The following is a 25,287-nucleotide window of genomic DNA, read 5'->3' as shown; positions in this document are numbered from 1 at the left end:
ACTTCGAGATCTTCCTGATGTCCAAAGCAAATGAAGAACCACTTCAACATTGACATTGATACCTAATCTCCTCAGTCAGCTTGTTGATCGGATGTCGATTCTGACATTGAGAGCTGCAGAAAGAAGTACTAATCACCAACTGAAACATTCCAGCCCCAGACTAATTGAGTAACTTCGAGATCTTCCTGATGTCCAAAGCAACATGAAGAACCACTTCAACATTGACATTGATACCTAATCTCCTTAGTCAACTTATTGATTCTGACATTAAGAGCTACCTACAGAAATACTTGCTTATCACCAACTGAGTCACCTCAATCTCAGACTTATTGAGTAACCTCAAGATCTTCCTGATGTCGAAAGCAACATAAAGAACCACTTCAACATTGACATTGATACCTAATTTCCGTAGTCAACTTGTTGATCGGATATCGATTCTGACATTGAGAGCTACAGAAAGAAGTACTAATCACCAACTGAAACACTCCAGCCCCAGACTAATTGAGTATCTTCAAGATCTTCCTGATGTCCAAAGCAAATGAAGAACCACTTCAACATTGATCCACTTCAACATTGACAGTGATACCTCCTTAGTCAACTTGTTGATCGGATGTAGACTCTGACATTGAGAGCTACAGAAAGAAGTACTAATCACCAACTGAAACAGAGCTACACGTCACCAAATGATACACTTTAGCCCTTTGGTCTTGGACCTACCAACTTAAAGCAACTTGAACCATGCCATTTGTGTGTGAGAGTAAGAGGACGGCCACCTTTAACTCCAGGCCACGGCCTTAGAAGTGGCAACATCGAAAATAGGGTTGTAACAGCTGTTTTGTTTTGGAGGCAGCTAATGGTATTTTTGTATTTTTTATTAATATAAAAGCTTGGTTTCTGGGCTATGAAAATATTGACTCCACTTTAAATATATAAAAATAGATTTTCAATTTTAATATTGTTTGGTTTTCAACTCTATGTTTCATTTTCAATCTTTTAATACATTTTTGTTCAAAAATTTAAATTTACGTGAATTGATGAGCTAGTGTCACCTGTCTGCCATGTTATCTTATAGGACGTCTAGCGCTAATCAACACTACTTGCAACGTTGCCAATTCTACCAGGCCTGGAGTTAAAGGTGGCCATGTGAGAGCTACATGAATACCCCCGCCACAGCAAACCTGCAAACTAAGCGAATTTCCATTTGTCTGATTAGATTTTCACTTAAATCTATTTAAATAGCACTAGTGTACCTGACCTGTTACTCAAATTCAAGCAGTTGTGAAGTATTACAGGTGTCATTTTAAAACGAATAACAGTCTTAGTTTCCGATGACTTTAAAAGAGTCGACTCAAAGAACTCACGATGTACATAACAGTTCATTATAATCAACAATTATTGTAAATATCTTATATTTTTCAAAAGCTGACCTTGTTTTTTAGTGTTTTCTACAAATGTTTTCCTCTCATAGCCACATTAGAATGTCCATAATAACAATTATAAATTTTAAAAAAGAACATTTTTTCTATTCCTTCTACTTGGCGGTGTTCTATGACTTTCCTATGTTTCCATAGTTTAAAAATCGGCTCTTTCAATGATTGCTCAAGAAATGCAGCACAGTGTTAATTCAGTTTTCTTTTTAGTATATCAAATTGTCCAGGCTTTCTTGCTTTTTATCCATTGTAATATTTACATCAACCCAAATTCAAATAGTAAATATTTCATTTTAACCAAGTCAGTAAATGTTTATAGCACTTGTTTCCTAAAATTGTAACTAAAATATTAACAGCAATTAAATCATCCAGCTGATCATAATGTAAACAAATATGTTCTTCTTAAGGATGACATGGGAACTTGAAAAGCCCTGGGGAGAAGCCCAGGGGACTTTTTCAAAAATGTAAAGTCACCAAGGTCAGTTTGCAAATCTACACACCTAGACGAATATTTTGGTATAAAATCTAATAACAAAAAAGTCTTATTGTTCAAAAAGTATCATGTAGCGTATTAATAATATAGATTAGCTTTATTTTATTGTAAACCTAGGATTTTTTTTAAGCTCTTGAAAATGGTTTGGAGAAAAATTAGGAAATTTTATGTTTTGCGGGTCAAAAATGACAAAAAAACAATTTTCACCCTGTAAAACCCCCCCTTAAAACCCGGTTTCCATGGTCCGATCATGCTGGTTTGCTAACTCATTCAAATAAACGTGGGTTTACATTAATCATAATCTGATGATTTTTGCTTGAGTTATCGTGCAAACGGACACACATACAGAGTGGGATTCAAAAGTAATGAGCCTTGTTTTTTCCTGATGGAACCGCAATCGGTGGTTTGCTACGCCTCCCTTGGTTGTGCAGGGTGTCTGCTTTGCCTGGCAACAAGCGGCAACTGCCTCCGAACTCTCAGAGTGGTAGGAGCAAGCATAACGTAAACCTCTGTCTGTTGATTCATGACACGGCGAAATAGAGAAGTTCTCTATAAAAAAGACAAGCAATCAAATTTGCCTCCTGGTGCGCAAGACACCTTCGAAACCGTTTGCCATGCTTTCCTTTGGGAATGAGAGTCTCTCAATTTCTCATTTAAAAAGTGGAACAAGGTTTTTACAGGAGGGCCAAGAAGATCTCGGCGATGAGCCTCATCCTGGACGCCCATCAACAGCCCAAACGGATGAAAACGTGAAGCGTGTGTGCAAATTTGTTAACACAGACTGTCGGTTAAGTCTTTTTTTAATTGCAGAAGCCTCAACCTTCTCAGAGACCACGGTGCAACACATTCGGAGGATCTGCCCTTGCTGAGAGTGTGCATCATGCTTGTCCTCAGGCTCTTGACTGACAAACAGAAAGAAATGCGAGTGCTCAGATGTCAAGAACTGATTTAAATGTGCGATAACGATCCTAAATTTCTTCCTACAGCCAGGTAATGTCTCCCCCTGACTTCTTTTACTCCCGTGCTTAAAAACAGTCCTGAGATGACATCAGTTTTACTCAATTCAAGAAATACAAACTGCTGTCAATGCAGTCATTCCCGCCATCCCAGAACAAGCCTACTAGGACCCCTTCAAGATATGGAACAGTTACCTAAAAAAGTGTATCGTCACAGGAGGGTCCTATTTTGAAGGTTTTTAGTCCCATCTACCTATCAGATCAGTAAATCCCAGTTTCTCAACAAAGGCTCATTACTTTTGAATCCCACCATGAATATATACGAATTTGAACAGATAGTGTTTTTGGTGTTATCTTGTAGAAATCTTGTATTTCTAGTGGGTTAAACTCGTCCAAATCAAGAGTAACATGAATAATTGATATTTCCAAGAGAGACTTTATACCTTAATCCATGTATCTAGTTTAATGCATCCACGAGAAGAGCAAAACAAAGAATCGTGAATTTTCGAGAGAGACTTCATCCCCTAAGAGTCTTCATCACTCTTGGTGTATCTGCGTTTTGGGGGTATGGTCTTGGGGGGAATGCTGGTGATGACGGGCAGGTAACGCGGGATCATTATGCGTGCAATTCTGAAAACATCGTAAACACACGACTACTAAAAACGACACGTTGGGAATCATCTGCTGCCTGAACCAAGTGTTGTAAAAGGCTAGTAGTGCAGTCGCCTCCGACAAAACATGTTAGTTTTGTCCCCCGTTTGGGACACAGTCAAACAAAAATTATCTGTAGGGGAACAAGTTTTAACATTACTTACTTACTTCTGTGGCCATTGGAAACCTAGGTGGTTTTTGGCCTCGCCAACCATGTGCCTCCAAGCTCTTCTATCCTCTGCCAGCTCCAAGTCTGCTCCCATTCCTCTCAAGTCCTTCGTCACCTCATCAACCCATCGCATTCTTGGTCTACCTAATGGTCTCCTTCCTTCTGGTATACCTCTGAGTACCATCTTTACCATCTCTCTCTCACTTCTACGGTTAATATGGCCCATCCATCTCAACCTCCTACTCTTAACTATTCCCACAATATCTGGTTCACCATATAATTCTTTTAACTCTCTATTTTTCCTTATTCTCCATGCATTTCCTTCTTTTACTGGTCCAACAGTTCTTCTCAAAATTTTGTTTTCATAAGTAATAAGGCGCTTCTGGGATTTTTTGGTAAAAGACCAAGTTTCTGACCCGTATAGCAATACAGGTTGCACTATAGTTTTATACATTCTTATTTTAGTGGTTTTTGATAGCAGTTTGCTTTTGAATAATTTTATTAAACTCCAGTATGATCTTTCTGCTGCTGTGAGTCTGCTCTGAATTTCTATTTCTTCTCTATTATTGTTTGTGATCATCACTCCCAAATACTTAAAAATACTAGTTTTCTGGAACCTATAGTTTAATACTTTTAAGTGGTCTTCCTTGTCATCTTGCCTACTTATTTTCATGTAATTGGTTTTGTTTTCATTTATTTGTAAACCCACTTTTCTTGCTTCTTTAATTAGTACTTCTGTTAGCACTTTGAGATTATTTTTGTTTTCAGCTACAATGGCTACATCATCTGCGAATGCTAGAAGGTTTATTTTATCAGTAAGTCTTGCCCCTCCTTCACTATTTCTTGTTTTCTTGAGAGCTTCTTCTAGTGCTATATTAAATAATAATGGCGATAGACCATCACCTTGTCTCACTTTTTAACATTAGATCTTTGCAAATTCCATCAAGAGCAAGGGACTTCCAAGGCATGTTTTTAGTGTTTTCACAGGGGTGAAGAAGACTCTTAATCAATCTTTTTGGTTCCATCTATCTAGTGGGCTTAACTCTTCCACATCAAGAGCAACATGAAGAATCGTGTATTTTCAAGAGAGACCTCATAACTTAATCCATCTGGTGAGCCAAACTCGTCCACATCAAGAGCAACCAGAATATTTAAGTATTTCCTCTAGAGACCTCATACCTTATCCATCTAGTGAGACCTCATCCATCTAGTGAGTTAACTTCTTCCACTTTAATAGCAACAAAAAAGTCATGTATTTTCAAGAGAGCCCAACTTAATCCATCTAGTGATTAACACTCTTCCACATCAAGAAAAACATGAAGATTTTTGTTATTTTCGAGACCCCACATACCTCAATGTATCTAGTGGGTTGAACTCATCCAAATCACAAGTAGAATGACGAATCAATATTTACAAGAGTGACCTTATACCTCAACCCATCTAGAGAGCAAAGCTTGTCCACATGAATAACAACCAGAAGAAACCTGTATAACCAACAGAGACACCATATCTTAATCCATCCAGTGGGTTTTAACCTCTTCCACATTAATAGTTACAAAAATTTTGTGCGTTTCAAAGGGGGACCTCAGCCCCTAATGCATCTAGGCATCTAGTGGGTTAAATTGTTCATATCAAGAGCAACCAGCAAAACTGTGTAATTATAAAAGAGACCTTATACCTTAATCCATCTAGTGAGCTAAGCTTAGCCTATCCACTTCAAGAGCAACCCGCAAAAATTGTGTACCTATTTCCAAGAGAGACATCATGCCTTAATCCATGTAGTGAAGCTCATGTCCACATCCGAAGCAACAAGAATCCTGTATTTCCAAGGTGAGAAGTAGAAGATTGAGGTGGGCGGGCCATGTGTTTAGAAAGGAAGAGGGTAGAAGACCTCCTGGAAAGCCCAAGGTGAGGTGGAGAGATCAAGTGAGAAGAATGGGAAGAAGAGAAAAGGAAGCAATGGATCGTGAAATCTGGAGGCGTTGTGTTGGCGAGGTAAAGTACCCCCTTGGGTACCAAGAGCCACTGCAGTAAGTAAGTAAGTATTTCCAAGAGAGACATCATTCCTTAATCCATGTAGTGAGTTAAACGTGTCCACATCAGAAGCAACATAAGGAATCCTGTATTTCCAGGAGAGACATCATGCCTTAATCCATGTAGTGAGTTAAACGCGTCTACATCCGGAGCAACATGACGAATCCTGTATTTCCAGGAGAGACATCATGCCTAATCCATGTAGTGAGTCAAACACGTTCACATCAGAAGCAACATGAAGAATCCTGTATTTCCAAGAGAGACATCATGTCTTAATCCATGTAGTGAGTCAAACATGTTCACATCTGGAGCAACATGAAGAATCCTGTATTTCCAAGAGAGACATCATGCCTTAATCCATGTAGTGAGTTAAACGTGTCTACATCCGGAGCAACATGAAGAAACCTGTATTTCCAGGAGAGACATCATGTCTTAATCCATGTAGTGAGTTAAACATGTTCACATCCGGAGCAACATGAAGAATCCTGTATTTCCAAGAGAGACATCATCTCTTAATCCATGTAGTGAGTTAAACATGTTCACATCCGGAGCAACATGAAGAATCCTGTATTTCCAAGAGAGACATCATGTCTTAATCCATGTAGTGAGTCAAACACGTTCACATCAGAAGCAACATGAAGAATCCTGTATTTCCAAGAGAGACATCATGTCTTAATCCATGTAGTGAGTCAAACATGTTCACATCCGGAGCAACATGAAGAATCCTGTATTTCCAAGAGAGACATCATGCCTTAATCCATGTAGTGAGTTAAACGTGTCTACATCCGGAGCAACATGAAGAATCCTGTATTTCCAAGAGAGACATCATGTCTTAATCCATGTAGTGAGTTAAACATGTTCACATCCGGAGCAACATGAAGAATCCTGTATTTCCAAGAGAGACATCATGTCTTAATCCATGTAGTGAGTCAAACATGTTCACATCTGGAGCAACATGAAGAATCCTGTATTTCCAAGAGAGACATCATGCCTTAATCCATGTAGTGAGTTAAAGGTGTCTACATCCGGAGCAACATGAAGAATCCTGTATTTCCAAGAGGGACATCATGTCTTCATTAATCCATGTAGTGGAGCTAAGCTCATACACTTCAAGAGTAACCAGAAAGAAACATTGGGTGTTTCCAAAAGATAACTCATGCCTTAATCCATCTAGTGAGCTAAGCTCATCCACATCAAAAGCTAACAGGAGAATTGTGTATTTCCAAGATAGACATCATGCCATGTAGTGAGTTAAAAACGTCCATATCAGGAGCAGTATGAAGAATCCTGTATTTCCAAGAGAGACCTCAGTTCCTAATCCATCTTTTTGGGTTAAATTCTTTCACATCAAGAATCGGAAAATTGTGTTCTCTTAAGAGAGGGCTCAGTGTATAATCCATTTAAGAGTTTTAACGCTTTCCCATTTTACGGAAAATCATTTTTCTTATCAAGATCGGTATGGTAAACCAAATATCACAAGCAATCTTTGGTGGCAATCTTTGTACAATCCTATACTCTTATATGAGCAATGTTTGCTTGTATGTATGTTTATATGTATGCTTGCACAAAGATCTTGAAAATGACTTCTACGATTTCCTTCAAATGTTGTAATTAAATTATGTATGGTCTAAAAACATGATTGGAGACAGCCACTACATCTGCAAACAACCTGCAAAATTTTACTTTTTTGTGGAAAGTGTTTCTTTTAAACAAGGGTACCATTTAGTACCATTTTGCTCACTAGTTGCACAGATAACTATTGAAACATGATTGAAGTTTGAAAAAATTTATGTGAAAATTAATCGTGATCCGTGTCTTAACATCTTTTTATGTAGTTCAACGCTAATCAAATTACTTTGATTGAGTTTGGATTGGAAACAATGTTTTATAGATGAAGTGTATGATTCTGAAGATTCCTAGTTAATGATTTAAAGGGCAATAATAATAAAATAAATAATACATCAACTATTTTTGTTCAGCCAGAAAAAATAAAATCTCGAACAAATATGTTTTTATAGAAATTCATATGTACAGCCTCATGTAGTTTATTGTATGTCAATAGTCAATAGTCTATTGTTTTAGATATTAGGAATATTTTTGTGTGAAATGTATATAATGCAAAATAAAACAATTTATTACTAGAATTTTATTTTACTCATCAGTTTTTTTATTTTGTCCACAGAAACAGGGAAACCCCAAGCTCCAAGTTCAGTGAAAGCGTCTCCCGCAAAAGTGGTTGAGAAAAGAAAACAGCCAGTAGAACCTCCCTCAACTGATACTGCAGAGGAAATTGACCTTGACAGCAACAAGATAACAATCAAACTGAAGAAGTTTAAGGTTTGAGAAACTAATATTATTACATCTGCACACAAATCATAGCATTGGTTTTTTTCTTTGATTTTGTAAACACATTTGCATATTGTGTCTCTGTAATGTAGCTATGCAGATATAAAATAAGTTTTGCTGACGAAACCCCTTTAATTGCACAACACCATACATCACAAGCAACATAAAATCATCTATTTGGAAAATAATTTTTTTACCAAAAATTATCTAAATTAGTATTCATTAGATTAATACTATTCAAAATTTGGGTAAAAAAGTAATAAATTAACGGATACTATGTAGATGGTGCTTGTCAAAATTTTTGATGCTTATAAAAGATAAATACATTAATCTTTTTCAGGTAGTTTTATTTTTTAATAATTGTATTAGTAAGTTAAGAATACTTTTAGTATTCCTAACGTTTACTAATGCAAATATGTCAAATTATAATTTTAAAATAAATCTAAATTTTTCAGGTGGACAAAGTTGACTACCCAGAAGACACCGGTGGTGATTTCCCTGGACTCATTATATGGATAGGCATCCGCAAGAACAGTGTTTGGGTTAAGAATATCTTCCAGATTTTATTAGAGTCTTTCAAAATGTCCAAATTCGGAGAGCTGCTGATTGAAGAATCGGAAGAAAATGTGTGGTAAGGTGTATTACTTTTTGTAAATTTGTGTTCGGTTAAAAGTTTTTTTTATATATTTAAAATATTTTTACAACAGTTTACTCAATTTCCTTTTTATTTTATAGAGTTATACACTAATTTATAAATCAATCAACTTCATTTTGCCAACACTTAAATTATATTTTATGATATAATTTGTTCCTAACATTAACCCATTTTGATTTAAAATAATATTAATTAATGCCAATGACAATAAAATAGTAGAATTATTGTGTATAGTGTAGAATCTTTCGTATTTGGATGTGAACCCTTTTCCATTTGGAAACTGGCTATCCTGACAACAATTCTTACCATCTACTTAAATACCAATATAAATATTATAATCATAGTTTTAAATAGTATCTTACCAAGTTAGTTAAGGTTACTGACTTTTTTTCCTCTTTGAATCTTCCAAAGTGTTCTGGTTTCTTAAAGGACTCAAAATGTTGAACTGATTTACAGGGGAAGAAAAGAACCATTCAAGAAATGTATCATAAAGTCCAACCGCAAAGTTTTGGCAGTTGGGCTGGGAGATAGCAAGACAGAGGCCAAAAACTCTGCTTCCCTGCAAGTCTTGAGGCAGTTACGGAAACACTGCTACACTATACAGGTACTATAGCTATCCGTTGGAAACACTGCTACGCTATACAGGTACTATAACTATCCGTTGGAAACACTGCTACGCTATACAGGTACTATAGCTATCCGTTGGAAACACTGCTACGCTATACAGGTACTATAACTATCCATTGGAAACACTGCTACGCTAAACAGGTACTATAACTATCCGTTGGAAACACTGCTACGCTATACAGGTACTATAACTATCCATTGGAAACACTGCTACGCTATACAGGTACTATAACTATCCGTTGGAAACACTGCTACGCTATACAGGTACTATAGCTATCCGTTGGAAACACTGCTACGCTATACAGGTACTATAACTATCCGTTGGAAACACTGCTACGCTATACAGGTACTATAACTATCCGTTGGAAACACTGCTACGCTATACAGGTACTATAACTATCCATTGGAAACACTGCTACACTATACAGGTACTATAACTATCCGTTGGAAACACTGCTACACTATACAGGTACTATAACTATCCGTTGGAAACACTGCTACGCTAAACAGGTACTATAGCTATCCGTTGGAAACACTGCTACGCTATACAGGTACTATAGCTATCCGTTGGAAACACTGCTACGCTATACAGGTACTATAACTATCCGTTGGAAACACTGCTACGCTAAACAGGTACTATAACTATCCGTTGGAAACACTGCTACGCTATACAGGTACTATAGCTATCCGTTGGAAACACTGCTACGCTATACAGGTACTATAGCTATCCGTTGGAAACACTGCTACGCTATACAGGTACTATAGCTATCCGTTGGAAACACTGCTACGCTATACAGGTACTATAACTATCCGTTGGAAACACTGCTACGCTATACAGGTACTATAGCTATCCGTTGGAAACACTGCTACGCTATACAGGTACTATAACTATCCATTGGAAACACTGCTACACTATACAGGTACTATAGCTATCCGTTGGAAACACTGCTACGCTATACAGGTACTATAACTATCCGTTGGAAACACTGCTACGCTAAACAGGTACTATAGCTATCCGTTGGAAACACTGCTACGCTATACAGGTACTATAGCTATCCGTTGGAAACACTGCTACGCTATACAGGTACTATAACTATCCGTTGGAAACACTGCTACGCTAAACAGGTACTATAGCTATCCGTTGGAAACACTGCTACGCTATACAGGTACTATAGCTATCCGTTGGAAACACTGCTACACTATACAGGTACTATAGCTATCCGTTGGAAACACTGCTACGCTATACAGGTACTATAACTATCCGTTGGAAACACTGCTACGCTATACAGGTACTATAGCTATCCGTTGGAAACACTGCTACACTATACAGGTACTATAGCTATCCGTTGGAAACACTGCTACGCTATACAGGTACTATAACTATCCGTTGGAAACACTGCTACGCTAAACAGGTACTATAGCTATCCGTTGGAAAGACTGCTATGCTATTACAGGTACTATAGCTATCTGTTGGAAACACTGCTACACTATACAGGTACTATAGCTATCCGTTGGAAACACTGCTACACTATACAGGTACTATAACTATCCGTTGGAAACACTGCTACGCTAAACAGGTACTATAGCTATCCGTTGGAAACACTGCTACACTATACAGGTACTATAGCTATCCGTTGGAAACACTGCTACGCTATACAGGTACTATAACTATCCGTTGGAAACACTGCTACGCTATACAGGTACTATAGCTATCTGTTGGAAACACTGCTACACTATACAGGTACTATAGCTATCCGTTGGAAACACTGCTACGCTATACAGGTACTATAACTATCCGTTGGAAACACTGCTACGCTATACAGGTACTATAGCTATCCGTTGGAAACACTGCTACGCTATACAGGTACTATAACTATCCGTTGGAAACACTGCTACGCTAAACAGGTACTATAACTATCCGTTGGAAACACTGCTACGCTATACAGGTACTATAGCTATCCGTTGGAAACACTGCTACGCTATACAGGTACTATAACTATCCGTTGGAAACACTGCTACGCTAAACAGGTACTATAGCTATCCGTTGGAAAGACTGCTATGCTATTACAGGTACTATAGCTATCTGTTGGAAACACTGCTACCAGTACACAGCTGTTAAGTTAGTACAGGTACAGTACTATAGCTAACCACTGGAAACATATTTTAAGTTATACAATATATAACTGTGTTGATATGAATCCACAAACAGTTGTATGGCAGTAGGCAATGGCCAGGATTGAATGTTCACAACAAAAATACTTTGTGAGTCATCAGAAGTGAAATGTAATAACCGCCATAAAACTATTATTTCCATGATAAAATGAGTTTTTGATTTTATAACTAACATAGTAATAAATAATGGAATTCGTAAAAAACTATTGGCTCACCGAATTCTTGGAAGTACTTGATTTGACCTTGAGTACAAGTTCTTGAAAGTACTTGACTTGACCTTGAGTACGAGTTCTTGGAAGTATTTGACTTGACCTTGAGTAAGTCAATGATTACTGTCATATTAGGTTTGGGACTGCTAATGGGGATTTTATTGCATCATTACCATAGTTGGTAATAAATTATGAAGGTCGTAAACAAACATCTGATAAAGCTTTTATGTCCTCTTAACCAACTAACGCTGGCAAAAAAATGATTGCACAGTAACCGATAAACCGGAAAGCGACTTTTTATGTCAATTCTAAGTTTAGGTTTTTTCCTAAAAACTGGTAAAACCGACAATCAACCCATCCCTAATTATCAATGTCTCCTGCGATCGTGGCAAAATATTGAACGTCTCAAGCAGTCAGGGGATATTATCATTATTTTCCATGATCAGTGTAAAATCTAAATATCTTTTGTGGTAGGCTAAATGATAACTCTTCACCGCCCTCCGCAATTAAGAATAAATATTGAGCTTCTCTTGCGGTCACAGGAACATAACCATTGTCTTCTCAACTGCGGCAAAATCCTGCTGTAACAGAACTGATTCGTTATTGATTTAAAACCTGTTGGCTGAAGTTATTATGTCGCCTTACATTTAAGCAGGTTTATATTTGCCTATATGCCATAAGTTAGTAACTCAAAAGCTGGAAAAAGTATTGTGTTACTCAACGGTATTGTGTTTGCTATATTATGCAGTATAGTAGTGATGGTCAAAACCAGAAATTTTGAATCTCAAAACTGAAACCAAAACTTTTAAAAAACAAATCCCGAATCTCAAATCTCAAAACCTAAACGCAAAACTTTTTCAGTGTTTTACTTAGGCCAAACCTAGGCCAAACCTAGGCCAAACTTAGGTTTTTTTAGTGGTTTACAAAGGTCAAGGTTATAAAAAATACAGGTAATAATAAAATGTTAAGTATGCAATCAAAACTAAAAGAGATCAACTCCTGACACTGACATAGCATAAATATGTGACTGATAATCTTAAAACCCAATCACTTACAACATAATTTTGTATAAACAACCAACATTAAAATAAATTAAACTCCTAACACCAAAATAAATATGAATATTAGATTAATTAGAACAAATTATAGTGGTTAATATTTCTTTGGGTTTAATAAATATTGATATGAAACTGAATCATACATCTTTCCAGTTATAGTATTTACAATGCCTTTTGAAGTTCAGATTAGCCTACAATTTACTTGTTTCATTACTATTAATGGTGATGTTTGTCTATTGTTATGAGCTTGTGTTATTATTGTGTTGAAACACAATAATAATGACACAAAATAATTTCAGCAGTTTCAAAAATCACTGCAAAAATCTTCAATTTCGAAACTTTTGAATCTCGAAACTCGGTGATCGAATCTCAAAACCGAAACTTTTCTAAAGTTTTGATGGTTTTGAGATTTGGTTACAGTATAGCCATAATTCTTTAGAATTATATTTATTCTAGTTAACACGATTGTAGAGTATTTTTTAATGATTAAGGTTGATGCAACTTTTTTCTCAGGCTAAAGAGAGTTACTTCAAGGAAGGAAAAGCAACTCCCTATGATTTCAATCCAGACCCTGCTAAATCCCACTTTTACAGGTAATTTTATTTCATAATCTTAAATACATAAACACTATTTAATTGCTGTTAGAAAATTTTTATTGATAATTTATTTAACCTTTGATGTTTAGATTGTTATCTTGAACAGTGATATCATTTTTTGTGATAGGCCTATCATTTTTTCTCTTTTGCATTCTTTGATGGACAGAACCAGGATTCTTCAAATTTGTTAGCTTGTTTTTCTTAAAAGCAGTAAGTAAGTAAGTAAGTTTTTCTTAAAAATTAAACTGTCATTTTAATTTATTGCAAAAAATGTAGTTTAAAGGAATTTAAATAAGTAATGAATTATACTAGCCTACATTGTTGTTATTGCTATTATAACATAAACATAATTGTGTTAAGACCATCTTTATAGTGAAGATTTCTTATTTAAGGGTAGTGAAACGGATAGCTTTCAAGGACAGAACTGCCATGGTAAACCACGTCAATGAATTCGCTAAGAAAAATCGTTCTGAGGAATTGATCTTCGGAGATGATTTCACCTATGATGAACGAGAACATATATTGGAGTAAGTCAGATTCTCCTATAGATGTAAGCTTATCTTTCTCACAGAAAACGCAAAATTTTGATTTTGTCTTCCAAATCTGAATATCTGGCTTTTCCAAGCCACCAGTTGCGGGAAACATGTTACTGCATTAAAATTAAAAACAAAACTACAAATTTTTCCAAGAACGGTGTCAAATTCAGCAATACAGTAGGTACCTAAATGTCGGCAAAATAAATTGGAAATGTTGCCACAAATGGTGGAGAATCAGACGATGATACCACAAACATTGTGGAAGGTATTGATATAACTGAAATCGTTAGCAAAGTTAGATATGTCTCTGTAAACAATAGAGATTTTCAATATACTCAAATGTTACAGAACATTGTCATCATTTCTGTTTGATCGTAGCTACTCAAACGTTAACCGCAATCATGAAGGTTTTGTCAGCAATACATTGATATTATTAAAGAAATCTGCTTATTCAGAATTTCCCCTAATCCAAACAGAGCTTGGTCGCAGTTTGTTTGGAAAAATGTTCTCTAATAGTGAGGATATATTTTCATAGTAGATTCCATATTTAATGGTAAACAAATTTTACTTGGATATAGATGTTAAAAATTTGATTCAAGATTTAAGAATAGGTACCTTTATTTAACTATTACTATTGTTGGAGGTAACGATGATGAATCAAAACAAAACAATGATCCAACTTTGGTCTATTTATTTATTGCAATAATCAGGGTGTCTACCAACCGGGAAATCCGGGAATTGTACTTAAATTTTTACTGGCCATGAATTGTCCTTAAATGCTAGACTATGTCCTTAAATTTTTAATGGGCCATAATTTTATTGATCGCTAGTTGGTTGGGAGCACATAAAAGGTTTATCAGATGTTTGTTTACATTTTCATAATTTATTACTAGAGTAATTATGCAATAAAAATCCCATTAACAATCTCAAACCCATAAATATTTTATCACGACAATCAAGTGTCAAGTCAAGTACTTCCAAGAACTGTTGACTCAGCAGCTAGCTCATAAAAGTTGTATCACTTTAATTCCTTTACAACTTCTTTTTTTATTACTAGGGTAATTATTATTAGATCCCAAACATATTTTATCGTGAAAATAATAGCTTTATAATGGCTGTTAAATTTCACTTCTTACTCGTACTTTCGGCAAGCCGCGGCGATTGCCTAGTGCCATAAAACTGTTTATGGTTTCATATTAAACATGTAAATAATCTACAGTCTTATTTTAATGCGTATTATTTTAGGGGTTGTAAGTTAACCCCTTTTTTATGGACATTTTATCTTTCAATTGACAAAACCACAAGCATTGTTGTTTGCATTAATGTTTTATCACTATGTAGGCCTGCTTGGTTTCAAATTATGTCATTGCATTTTCTGTATCTTTGTCTTATATTGTTGGCTATTCAGGTTTCAATGTTTTTTGTTTCCCATATTTATTGAGTTGTATGCTTTTTGCAATCAAAATCTTATGAACTAGAATGATGATAGTGACTTTGCTGCTATTATAACCTCATTGTTTGTTACTCAGTTTATATAGGCCCTCCTAAATAATGAGGTCTAGGCCTGGGTATTTTGATTCTTGAAAGAGCTGTAAAGTATATTAAGAAAATGTAATTGAGCCTAAGATAAACAACTAATGATTGCTATGTGTCGATATTAACTTTGCAAATGAAAATACAATAATCTTACTCTGTGCTTATTGCTTATTAATAGCCGCTTACCAAACCTTGAAGAATTGAGTAACAATATGCATTAAAGATTTTTTTTCAAAAGTAGTCGAGAACCTAACGTTGTGCCAGGGCGAATCATGCCAAATTAATCGGCCTGGATTGGATAAGCTATGTTATGAAGTTTACGTGACTGATGGAGATATTTGTCCCTATCGCAGGAGACAATGATTGCGTTTCTCTGTTACACTATAAAAGCTTTACCTAAAGTATAGGTAGGCCTATGTTTGTTTACTTTCAATAAATTTCTATTTTGTTATTTTTAACTCTTATCTATTATTATTTACTTTTCTCTCTGGTACAACTACAGTGAATAACAAGATTAATACAGTTTGACAAATCAGGAAAATTATTCGGTAGGCCTAATGACACCGACAAAGGTTACGGCAAACGGCAAAGTGTCCTTAAATGTACGGGAATTGTCCATGAATTTTTTATCCAGAATGTAGTAGACACCCTGAATAATCAACTTACAGAAATCTTTGTTTGTATTAATTTTTTTTTAACTGAATTGGAGATAGTTCATGCAATAGTTAGGTAATAATAAGTTATATTTTGTAACACTAAGTGAACCTGAACATGTTGAATTTAGATTTTTGTTAATCCTGGCAAATGGGAATCGTCCTTTCTTCAAACACTTGTTGGCACAAATATTATTAGTCCAGTCAATGAAAGCTCAAAAGGGGGGTGTAGAGGACATGGAGAGGGGGAAATTTTTTTTCTGCGGGAATGTGTTCGGGGTAGTTAGAAGATAAAAATACCAAAAGTCCCCGCCCCTGGCCCTGCTGCTTCAGCGGGGGGAGGGGGGGAAAGACCCCATTTTTTAGTTTTTTACTTCTACACTGAAAACCGTGCATCGTACGGAAAAAATGTAAATTATAAAAAGAAAGATGATAAAATTCTCTACAAGAATGGTCATATTCATTTCTACCGTATATGCATTAGTTTAAAAGATATTCTCAAAATAATATAAAAATTCTTAAATAAATTGATTTTCACGCGTTTTTTGTCAAATAAGTTTATATAATCCATTAGCCTGTTGTTGTTTTACATCAATCAGGATAGAAAACAGGTTTTTGAACACTAACCTATATAATATAATATATCAATCGTATAAATTGTGTTAAAAATAGTTAATATAAATTGAAATAAGTTATATATATTTGTCATGGAAACAAGTAATTTTGGCATAATTATTACATTAAAAATTAAAAAGATTATGTTTGTAGCTATATTGTCCAGGTTTATTTATAACAATTACCGAAACCAAGACTTAATATTATTGTTCATGGTCTGGCTCACTTAAGACGAGAGGGTCCGACTTCTGTCCCAAAAACTGGTGCCATCTGGAACTGAAAACCACCATCTAGGACATCTCCATCATTCAATTCTTGTTTATTAGACTCAATATTGGCTTTCAAAGTGAGAATTCGGGGTAGGCCTGTATATTCTTCATCTTCCTCATTCATCAAAATGGGCATTTCATGTAAAAAGAAGCAGTTCTGGCATAACGGAGAACACTTATTGGACATTTTCTTGCATGCACAAATTGCACATCAGGCACTGTTATAATCTTGAGTACATTTGCAAAAAACTTGGTTAAGGGATTAACTGTTCCTGGTTACTATAATTTTGGTGTCTCTGTTCAAATGGATATCTACTGACTAGTGTCGGTCCCTTGGGGGGGGGGGGGTTCTGATTAGAAACTATCTTTGTATATAATATTGTATAGTTTAAATTTATTAGTCCAGTGCAATTAGGTTATGACCCGGACAAAATTGATAACAGGCTGAAAATTGGTGGAAATGTTCAAAACAATGTCCTGAGTGGCCCACACAAAGTCCCAAGAAATCCCAGTTGGGGAACGGCCGCCATTTTGAAAAAACTGCCGCCATCTTGGAAATTTAGATTTCTAGCTGTATCTTTTGAAGTAATTGTCCGAAAGACTTTATTTATGTCTCAAATTAGACGTTTTGGGCTCATGTATGAGGGTAATATATAATTAAAGAGTTTATTATGCTCTAAGCATAAATATTATTTATATTAACCTCAAAAATATCCATAATAATGATATAGATACGGTTATGTCCCTCCTTTTATACGAATTGTGGATATTTATAGGCATGCAAGGTGGATGCGATACTCCCTGGTGTGGATTAATGTCCGGACTATCCGCAGTACTATCCTGATAATTAGACCAATTCGTAATTACCAAGGTAAAAATGTGGTTCGGATTCCACTATAAACTGTAGGTCCCTTAGTTGCCATTAGCTGTATGGGCTATTAATTAACAGCTGTGTCTAAGGTGGGGAGTCACTAACAAGACTACAAGATCGCGCCACTCATCCTACACTCATCTCCATTCACACTTGGTTTAAAATACCTACTTTGTATGGTTGCCATTTCATATAACAGTATTAACAGTATAGATATTGAGTCTAATGAACAAGAATTGGATTATGGAGAGATCATGAACAATAGTATTAAGTCTTGGTTTCGGTGATTGATATAAGTAAACCTGGACAAATATAGCAACAAACATAATCTTTTTAATTTTTAGTGTAATAATTATGCCAAAATTACTTGTTTCCATGACAAATATACATAATTTATTTAAATTTATATAAACTATTTTTAACACAATATATACGATTGATATATTATATTATATAGGTTAGTGTTCAAAAACCTGTTTTCTATCCTGATTGATGTGAAACAACAACAGGCTAATGGATTATATAAACTTATTTGACAAAAAACGCGTGAAAAATCAATTTATTTAAGAATTTTTATATTATTTTGAGAATATCTTTTAAACTAATGCATATACGGTAGAAATGAATATGACCATTCTTGTAGAGAATTTTATCATCTTTCTTTTTATAATTTACATTTTTCCGTACGATACACGGTTTTCAGTGTAGAAGTAAAAAACTAAAAAATGGGGTCTTTCCCCCCCTCCCCCCGCTGAAGCAGCAGGGCCAGGGGCGGGGACTTTTGGTATTTTTATCTTCTAACTACCCCGAACACATTCCCGCAGAAAAAAAATTTCCCCCTCTCCATGTCCTCTACAATCCCTTTATTGACTAGACTATATGTCTGACATTTTGTTTATCTTATTCAGCCACTGCCGCAAGATTAACTTCAGCTATCGGCTGATGAAGTGTCAGTCAATCAAGAACATCCACACACACATTGCCATCTTCCACCAACAGCCGCCACCAGTAATCAAGGCAGAGCTGATGAAATCAAGTGGTGAGAACGACATGTACCGCCTCATACCACCTGGCGAAAAAATCACCAACCAGAATAATGAAGCGTAAGCTGCTTTTATGCAATTTCTATCAAAAATAGTTTATTTACAGTGGACACTCTTAATTGCCCTTGCATCAACTGGCTCATAAATCTATTTCTAAATGCTTAAGATCACTCCCAGGAGCCAATATCAAAGCAGATCACATACAGTTTTATATCTCTACTGTTCAAAACATCAAACGAAGGCTAAAAAAACTATACAGTATTTTTTTTTTCATTAAAAATGTCCTAGGCTTTTATGTTTATACTATGCTTGATTAGTATAAAACAGTTTAATGTTTTTGAATGACATCACAAGGGGGTTTTGATGTGGGAAAAACTCATGACATGATACATACATACCCTGACACCAACATGGATCATTCAATGGTGCCGTCACAAGTTACAGATTTCATTCATCAAGCAGAAGCTGTTTTGAGAAAAATGTGCACCTTGGCACATAGTATTGAAAACCAGGAACCCGCGTGAAGTTGGCCCCACCATAATGAGCACAAATTATAAAAACATGTCCATAATTAATTTAGTGCTGAATTTGTGCTTCTAAAAGGTATATATAAACAAATTTGTGCTCAACAATAACTCACCAAAAAATTATAAAAACTATTGGCGGGGCTAACTTCACGTTTAGCCCACCACCAAAGGAATTAACAATGTATTATACATAGAAATTTAGTTACTCGGGTGTCTTAGGAGCACAAATTATAAAACTTATATATTGTTGTAGCACAAAATGAGCACTAAATCATGACACCATTTTCAAACGATTTGCTCAATGTGGCGGGGCGGATGACGTCATCACCGGCGGCAGTTTTTCCTCATTTACTCGGGTGTTTTAGGAGCACAAATTATAAAACTTATATATTGTTGTAGCACAAAATGAGCACTAAATCATGACACCATTTTCAACCGATTTGCTCAATGTGGTGGGGCGGATGACGTCATCACCAGCGGCAGTTTTTCCTCATTTACTAGGTTGTTTTTAGAGCACAAATTATAAAAACTATATATTGTTGTAGCACAAAATGAGCACTAAATTTCTATGTATAATACATTGTTAATTCCTTTGGTGGCCGGCTGAACGTGAAGTTAGCCCCGCCAACAGTTTTTATAATTTTTTGGTGTGTTATTTTTTTGTTGAGCACAAATTTTTTTATATATACCTTTGAGAAGCACAAATTCAGCACTAAATTATGGACATGTTTTTATAATTTGTGCTCATTATGGTGGGGCCAACTTCACGCGGGTACTACAGAGTTGTGTTGATGTGAGACAAACAATAAACCCAATGCAAAACATCTGTTTTGTCTAGATGGCTCTTTTAAAAAAGACAAGTTTTTTGGACAATGACAATTTCTTGCAACTGGGAAGTAACTTAATCCATTGTGGCAGTTTTGCTTAGTAATACAATTATGTATGGTGCTATACATATGCATATTTTAACTTGTTTACAAAGTTCTGTTTCATCTAGCAATACTTGTTTTGTATTTATTTCACATGGTTTGACAAGTGGAGTCTATATTTGAAGAGAAATTCAAAGAAATTCACTGGATAGTGGATATACATATATTGTACGAGTCCCTCTCACCTAAACTATTAGGAAACTTAAATTGATAGCCAAAAAATTGAATACAGAAATGTTTGTTATCATAGCCCCATATATTTAGGTGTGGGATGTAATATTAATATTTTACCACATATTGACCATCACTTAACCATAAAAAGTTTTTTGTTAAATTTTAGCAGTAACAACTAACAAGTTTTAATAAATTGCCAAAAGTGTTATAAGTTAAAACAAGAGCTAAATAGTTTTTATGTGGATGTAGATACTATAAAGAAAACAATAGTGAAGAATTAAAAAGAAGACTTCTTCTTCGACGTGGAGTGAACAAAAAATACTGCTTAATTCCACCAGGAAAATATGATGAGAGGTAAGTATCTTATATTAATGGTGCATATTATTAAAATTATGTGTATTTAACTGGAGTTAAGGACATATCTTGCACAATCTCACTTGTAAACTTTGTCTCACGATTTTGTCAAAACAAATTGTTATAATAGTAAATGTAGTCATATCAGTTTGGATTTTCATATTTTCATTACAACAAAATTACCTTTATATCAGGGCTAATAAAAATCTACAAATGTTTCAGTAGTTTTTAATTTCTTCTCATTTCTTTGGATTAGCAATACCTGCTGCATGCAGTTGTTTCAGATATATTCAGTAAATTGCACAACAAACATTTGAACACTAATGGCTGTTAATTTATGATAGCAAAATAATATGCAAGCCATTTTGGGGACATGCCTACAAAGGTAAATAAATCATATACAAAAATAAGGGTGCGCTCTACCTCACCTCGGGCTTCAGCTGCTATGTTGCTACAAATCAAGTTTATGAGGTGTGTATTAAAAATAAATGAAATAATGAAATGCAGAACTATAGAAAATTTCATCCTCTTTAATATGAGACGTTAACTTTGATTCTACCTTCAATGTAGCAGGTGAAAACAAAAAGTAATCTTGCAAACCCTTGCATTTGGTTGCAAGGGGTAGAGCGCACCCTTAAAAAACGAGTTATCTGAAAGAATGGGCAAGTGTGTAATTAAAATTATAGTCCACCATACGGATTAAAATTGTTTTCTCAGTTGTTTAATTTTTTTTTACTTAAAACTCGTTAAATGAGTCGAGAATTCCTAAACCTAGCGATACTTATGACTCACAGGCAGAAGCACATGTTTTAAAATTTGTATTTACATAACGTTATGCTGATTTAATATTTGTGAAAATAAAGATTGATTTGATTTGACTAGTGTATCAGTTACTATTGTTTTCAGTCAAATGAAATACGACTGCCCAAACTCTTGCCATGAAGAGCCAGAAGCTGTCACCATTGATGACAATGAAAGAAAAGAAGAAGAAGAAGAAGAACCAGTAACCATCACCCTCAGTAGCAACGAAGATCCCAGCAGTAGCAGTGACGACAATTTGGACATTTTGAAAGAGATAGATTTGGGACCTAATTTCAAAAAACTCAAGTGTGTTCAAAAAGTGCTAAAGGAGAGAATGATGGCAAACCCTCAGAGAAAGAAGTTAAAGTTAGCTAAGAAACCTTAGACCCAAATTGTGATTGTTTCTAAAACTGAGTTTGCTGTTAAGTTTAATAGAAAGCATAGCTTACAATTCTATACCATTACTGTGTCACTTTAATATTTTTAAGATTTGCAAAAACATATTTGTTTTTAGTGTTTGTTATCTACTAGATATGAAACATCGTCTTCAGTTTTAAAAGAAAGTTATATTTAATACCAACAAATTAATAAGTATAAATGTGTTGATGTATGTTTAATCATCAAAATAGTGTTGTTATCGTATTTCACACTATCATTAATTATTGCTCACACTATATCTATTTCACATTAAGTGACATTAAATTATCAATGCCAACTCAACACTCTTGTAAAATGGCGTTTGCCGTGCATGTAATAAATAAATAAAATAAATACCTTGCAAAGAATCTGGTTTCCTATAAGTATATTTAATTACCAGTTATTTATTACAGTTTTGTTCAATCAGGTGTCAAAATATCAATGTTTAAGCTAAATTGATGTTTTATTTGTATGGAATAAAGTTTTTCCCAAACGGATTGAGTCGGCCCTTCTATAGTCATAAGTTATTTTTATGGTACCGATTTCATGAAAGCATAGCGGACCGATGCTGGACGAAGGTAAATTGCTCCACCGTGTTCCTCTGCTCCGAATGGAGTGGCTGGACGTTTGAACAATTTGTAATTAGTTTAGTTTATTCAATCACATACCTTGTGTGTTAATAAAGTGTGTACACCATGAGTGTGTGTTGCGAAAATGAACAACTCATAGAGTTGGTTCATAGTCATCCTATAATATGAGAAATTTAATAGGATGATATTTGATATTTGAGTCGTAAGCTTGTCATCAAATTGTTATTTATAAGAATTTTAAATACTCACTCATTTTAAAGTGTTTTAAACATGGCTCTTCACATTTTTATCCATCACTAAATGCAGTAGTAACTCTTCCTATTCATTTTCTTCAAACAAATCAAATAAGTTTTATATTCTGTGACCATAGTGACCACCTTATCTCTCTTATTATGTAAATAAGCAACCATTTCACTCTCCACAAGAGAACAAGTCCAAATCTGAAAAAACACAATTCTTCTAGCTGATGATTTATTAGTGAAACACAGAGAGTGGATTCTTCGGCGCCTAGGAAAGCTACCATCGTAGAATATGATGCCATTTTTGTTTAACAGTAGGATAGAAAGTGAAGAACTTTATAATAGTAATTTGTGAATTTACTGCAGTAATCTATATATTAATCGTTTAATTTAAAATGAGGTGCAAAGATGTACTCTACAATAGTAAATTATGTTACTAGTCCTAAAAATAAGTGTTACCATACGAGTCCGGTACACACATTTTGGACGAGTTACGTACGATAATTTACTCCATACTACTAAATCCGTACAAATCCTTATATATTTCCACAAACTAAAGCTCTAAAAATCACTAGTCATAACCTCTAAGAGAGGGATACTCTCTTAGAGGTTATGTTTTTGTTTATAACCACTCACTGCCACCTAAATACAGTATAATCAGCTGATTGGTGTCCGGTAAAACTCATTTCAGTACAGTAGTACACAATGAAACCCCATTTGAATAAGCTGGCGGCAAACAGCTGTTTTCTGGACTAAATCCTTGCGTGGGAAGTTCGTAAAAATAATGTAGTGTGGCGTAAAGCAGTTTTCTCTCGGTATATAATAATATCTTAGTGACACAGTTTGAATCTGCCTAAATGTATGAACTTTTCTTGTCAGACCCACATGCCATTTGTCATTGGGCTATGAAATAATGATGTTATCTAACAAAAGGGTCGACGTTAGATAGTAACAAGACCAGGGTTTGGACCGTTCCCTTTAAAAATGTAAGAAATGCCAATGGCGCAGAAACACACAAATAAAAGAAAACTACCTTCATAGCTTTACAGAATCAGAGGATTGGCTGTAAATATATGTAAATACAGTATTATGCTTTATTACGTATTTGATTTGCTATATGCTTTATTTATTTATTACGTATTGATTAAGTCATTTTTTATGTTTATAAGTTCTGTTACATCACAGTTATATATGTATTTTTTGTGGTGATTATGTGTTGTTTTTAACCTGTCTTGTATTTTAGATCATAAAATTACTTGTCGGTATGGCAGTTGTACTGTATTGTCAACGATATGTCTGTACTCTCACGACAAACAACAGAAGGAAACCAGTTTCGTTTTATTTTTGCATAATATATCACCTTTGTGTACATCTTATGAATTGTAAAAGTATAAAATGTTTTAAGTTAAGGGTATAACATAGAGCTCACGGGCTTAGGTTTCTAGAATGTTTGGTGAGGATAGCAGGCTTACCTAAATGGGAAAGAGTATAAACTGACATAACAAGACTTTGCTTTTTATACAAAACACATAATAAGAATATTTCACTACTACTGACAGCATCTTCAACTAAGGAAAAGACAGTTTTCCAGGCCCCTGAAGTGCAAACTCTTCAGAGGCCTGGTTGTCAAAATATTCTAATGTCTTGTGAATTTAATGTAAAGTTTTGTGTTTCTTATGCCAGTCTGGCCTATTTCCCATAAGACTGTTATCCTCAAAAAAATCTGTATAGCATGTTTTAAGATTATTATTTTAATTTAAAAAAGAAATGTTTGAAAGTATTGTTTTGTTAATTTTGTTGAGTAATAAAGAAGAGTCTATACCATACTGATTTCTTGTCATTGTCAGCATTTCATTCCTCACTTTAATTTGTTAATTATTGATTTAGCACACAGTTTAATTTACACTAACATGTTGTGCTGTGCAAATCTTTTACAATCCAAATAGCTGAGTGACATGATAGTAGGCCTATGAGCTTAAGATATTTTATTTGACTGAAACAGTGCTCGGTTTATAGAGAAGTGCAATAACAATTAATGGAGAGCTATTACTCCTCTCCTCTTAGGGCCCTTTCACACGAGGCCACTGGTGGCCGCCACCGGTGGCCGCCACTGGTTGCCCGCCACAGCTTTAACATTATTTTAAATGGGACCTTTCACACACAGCCACTGTAGTTGCCCGCCACTACACAGTGGCCGAGCAGTGTCTCCTCGCGCAACTGCTAGTCGGCCACCGCCGGCAACTGCAGTGGCGGCAACTCGTCGCGGGGCATTGAATTATATGGGAGCTTTCACACGTAGCAACCAGTGGCCGCCACCGTGGATGAGCACGCAGCTAC

At 35.2% G+C, this 25,287-nt stretch overlaps 1 protein-coding gene across 1 annotated transcript in view; it reads left to right on the top strand.

Moving 5' to 3' along the window:
* LOC129002640 (uncharacterized) overlaps positions 1-25,287 on the top strand; it is a 62,565-nt gene that overhangs the window by 21,734 nt on the left and 15,544 nt on the right. The window contains exons 13-18 of the mRNA XM_054430589.1: positions 7,916-8,070; positions 8,535-8,710; positions 9,191-9,338; positions 13,314-13,393; positions 13,789-13,923; positions 18,785-18,979. Of these exons, the coding sequence (XP_054286564.1) occupies positions 7,916-8,070; positions 8,535-8,710; positions 9,191-9,338; positions 13,314-13,393; positions 13,789-13,923; positions 18,785-18,979 (889 nt within the window). The remainder of the gene's footprint in view (positions 1-7,915; positions 8,071-8,534; positions 8,711-9,190; positions 9,339-13,313; positions 13,394-13,788; positions 13,924-18,784; positions 18,980-25,287) is intronic.

Source organism: Macrosteles quadrilineatus, unplaced genomic scaffold, assembly GCF_028750875.1.
Source record: "Macrosteles quadrilineatus isolate MER2022 unplaced genomic scaffold, UCM_ALF_1.0 Scaffold_9__3_contigs__length_116548681, whole genome shotgun sequence".
Taxonomy (NCBI): Eukaryota; Metazoa; Arthropoda; class Insecta; order Hemiptera; family Cicadellidae; genus Macrosteles; species Macrosteles quadrilineatus.
Note: the sequence above shows the minus strand (reverse complement) of the source record. Positions and strands in the feature narration are given on the sequence as shown.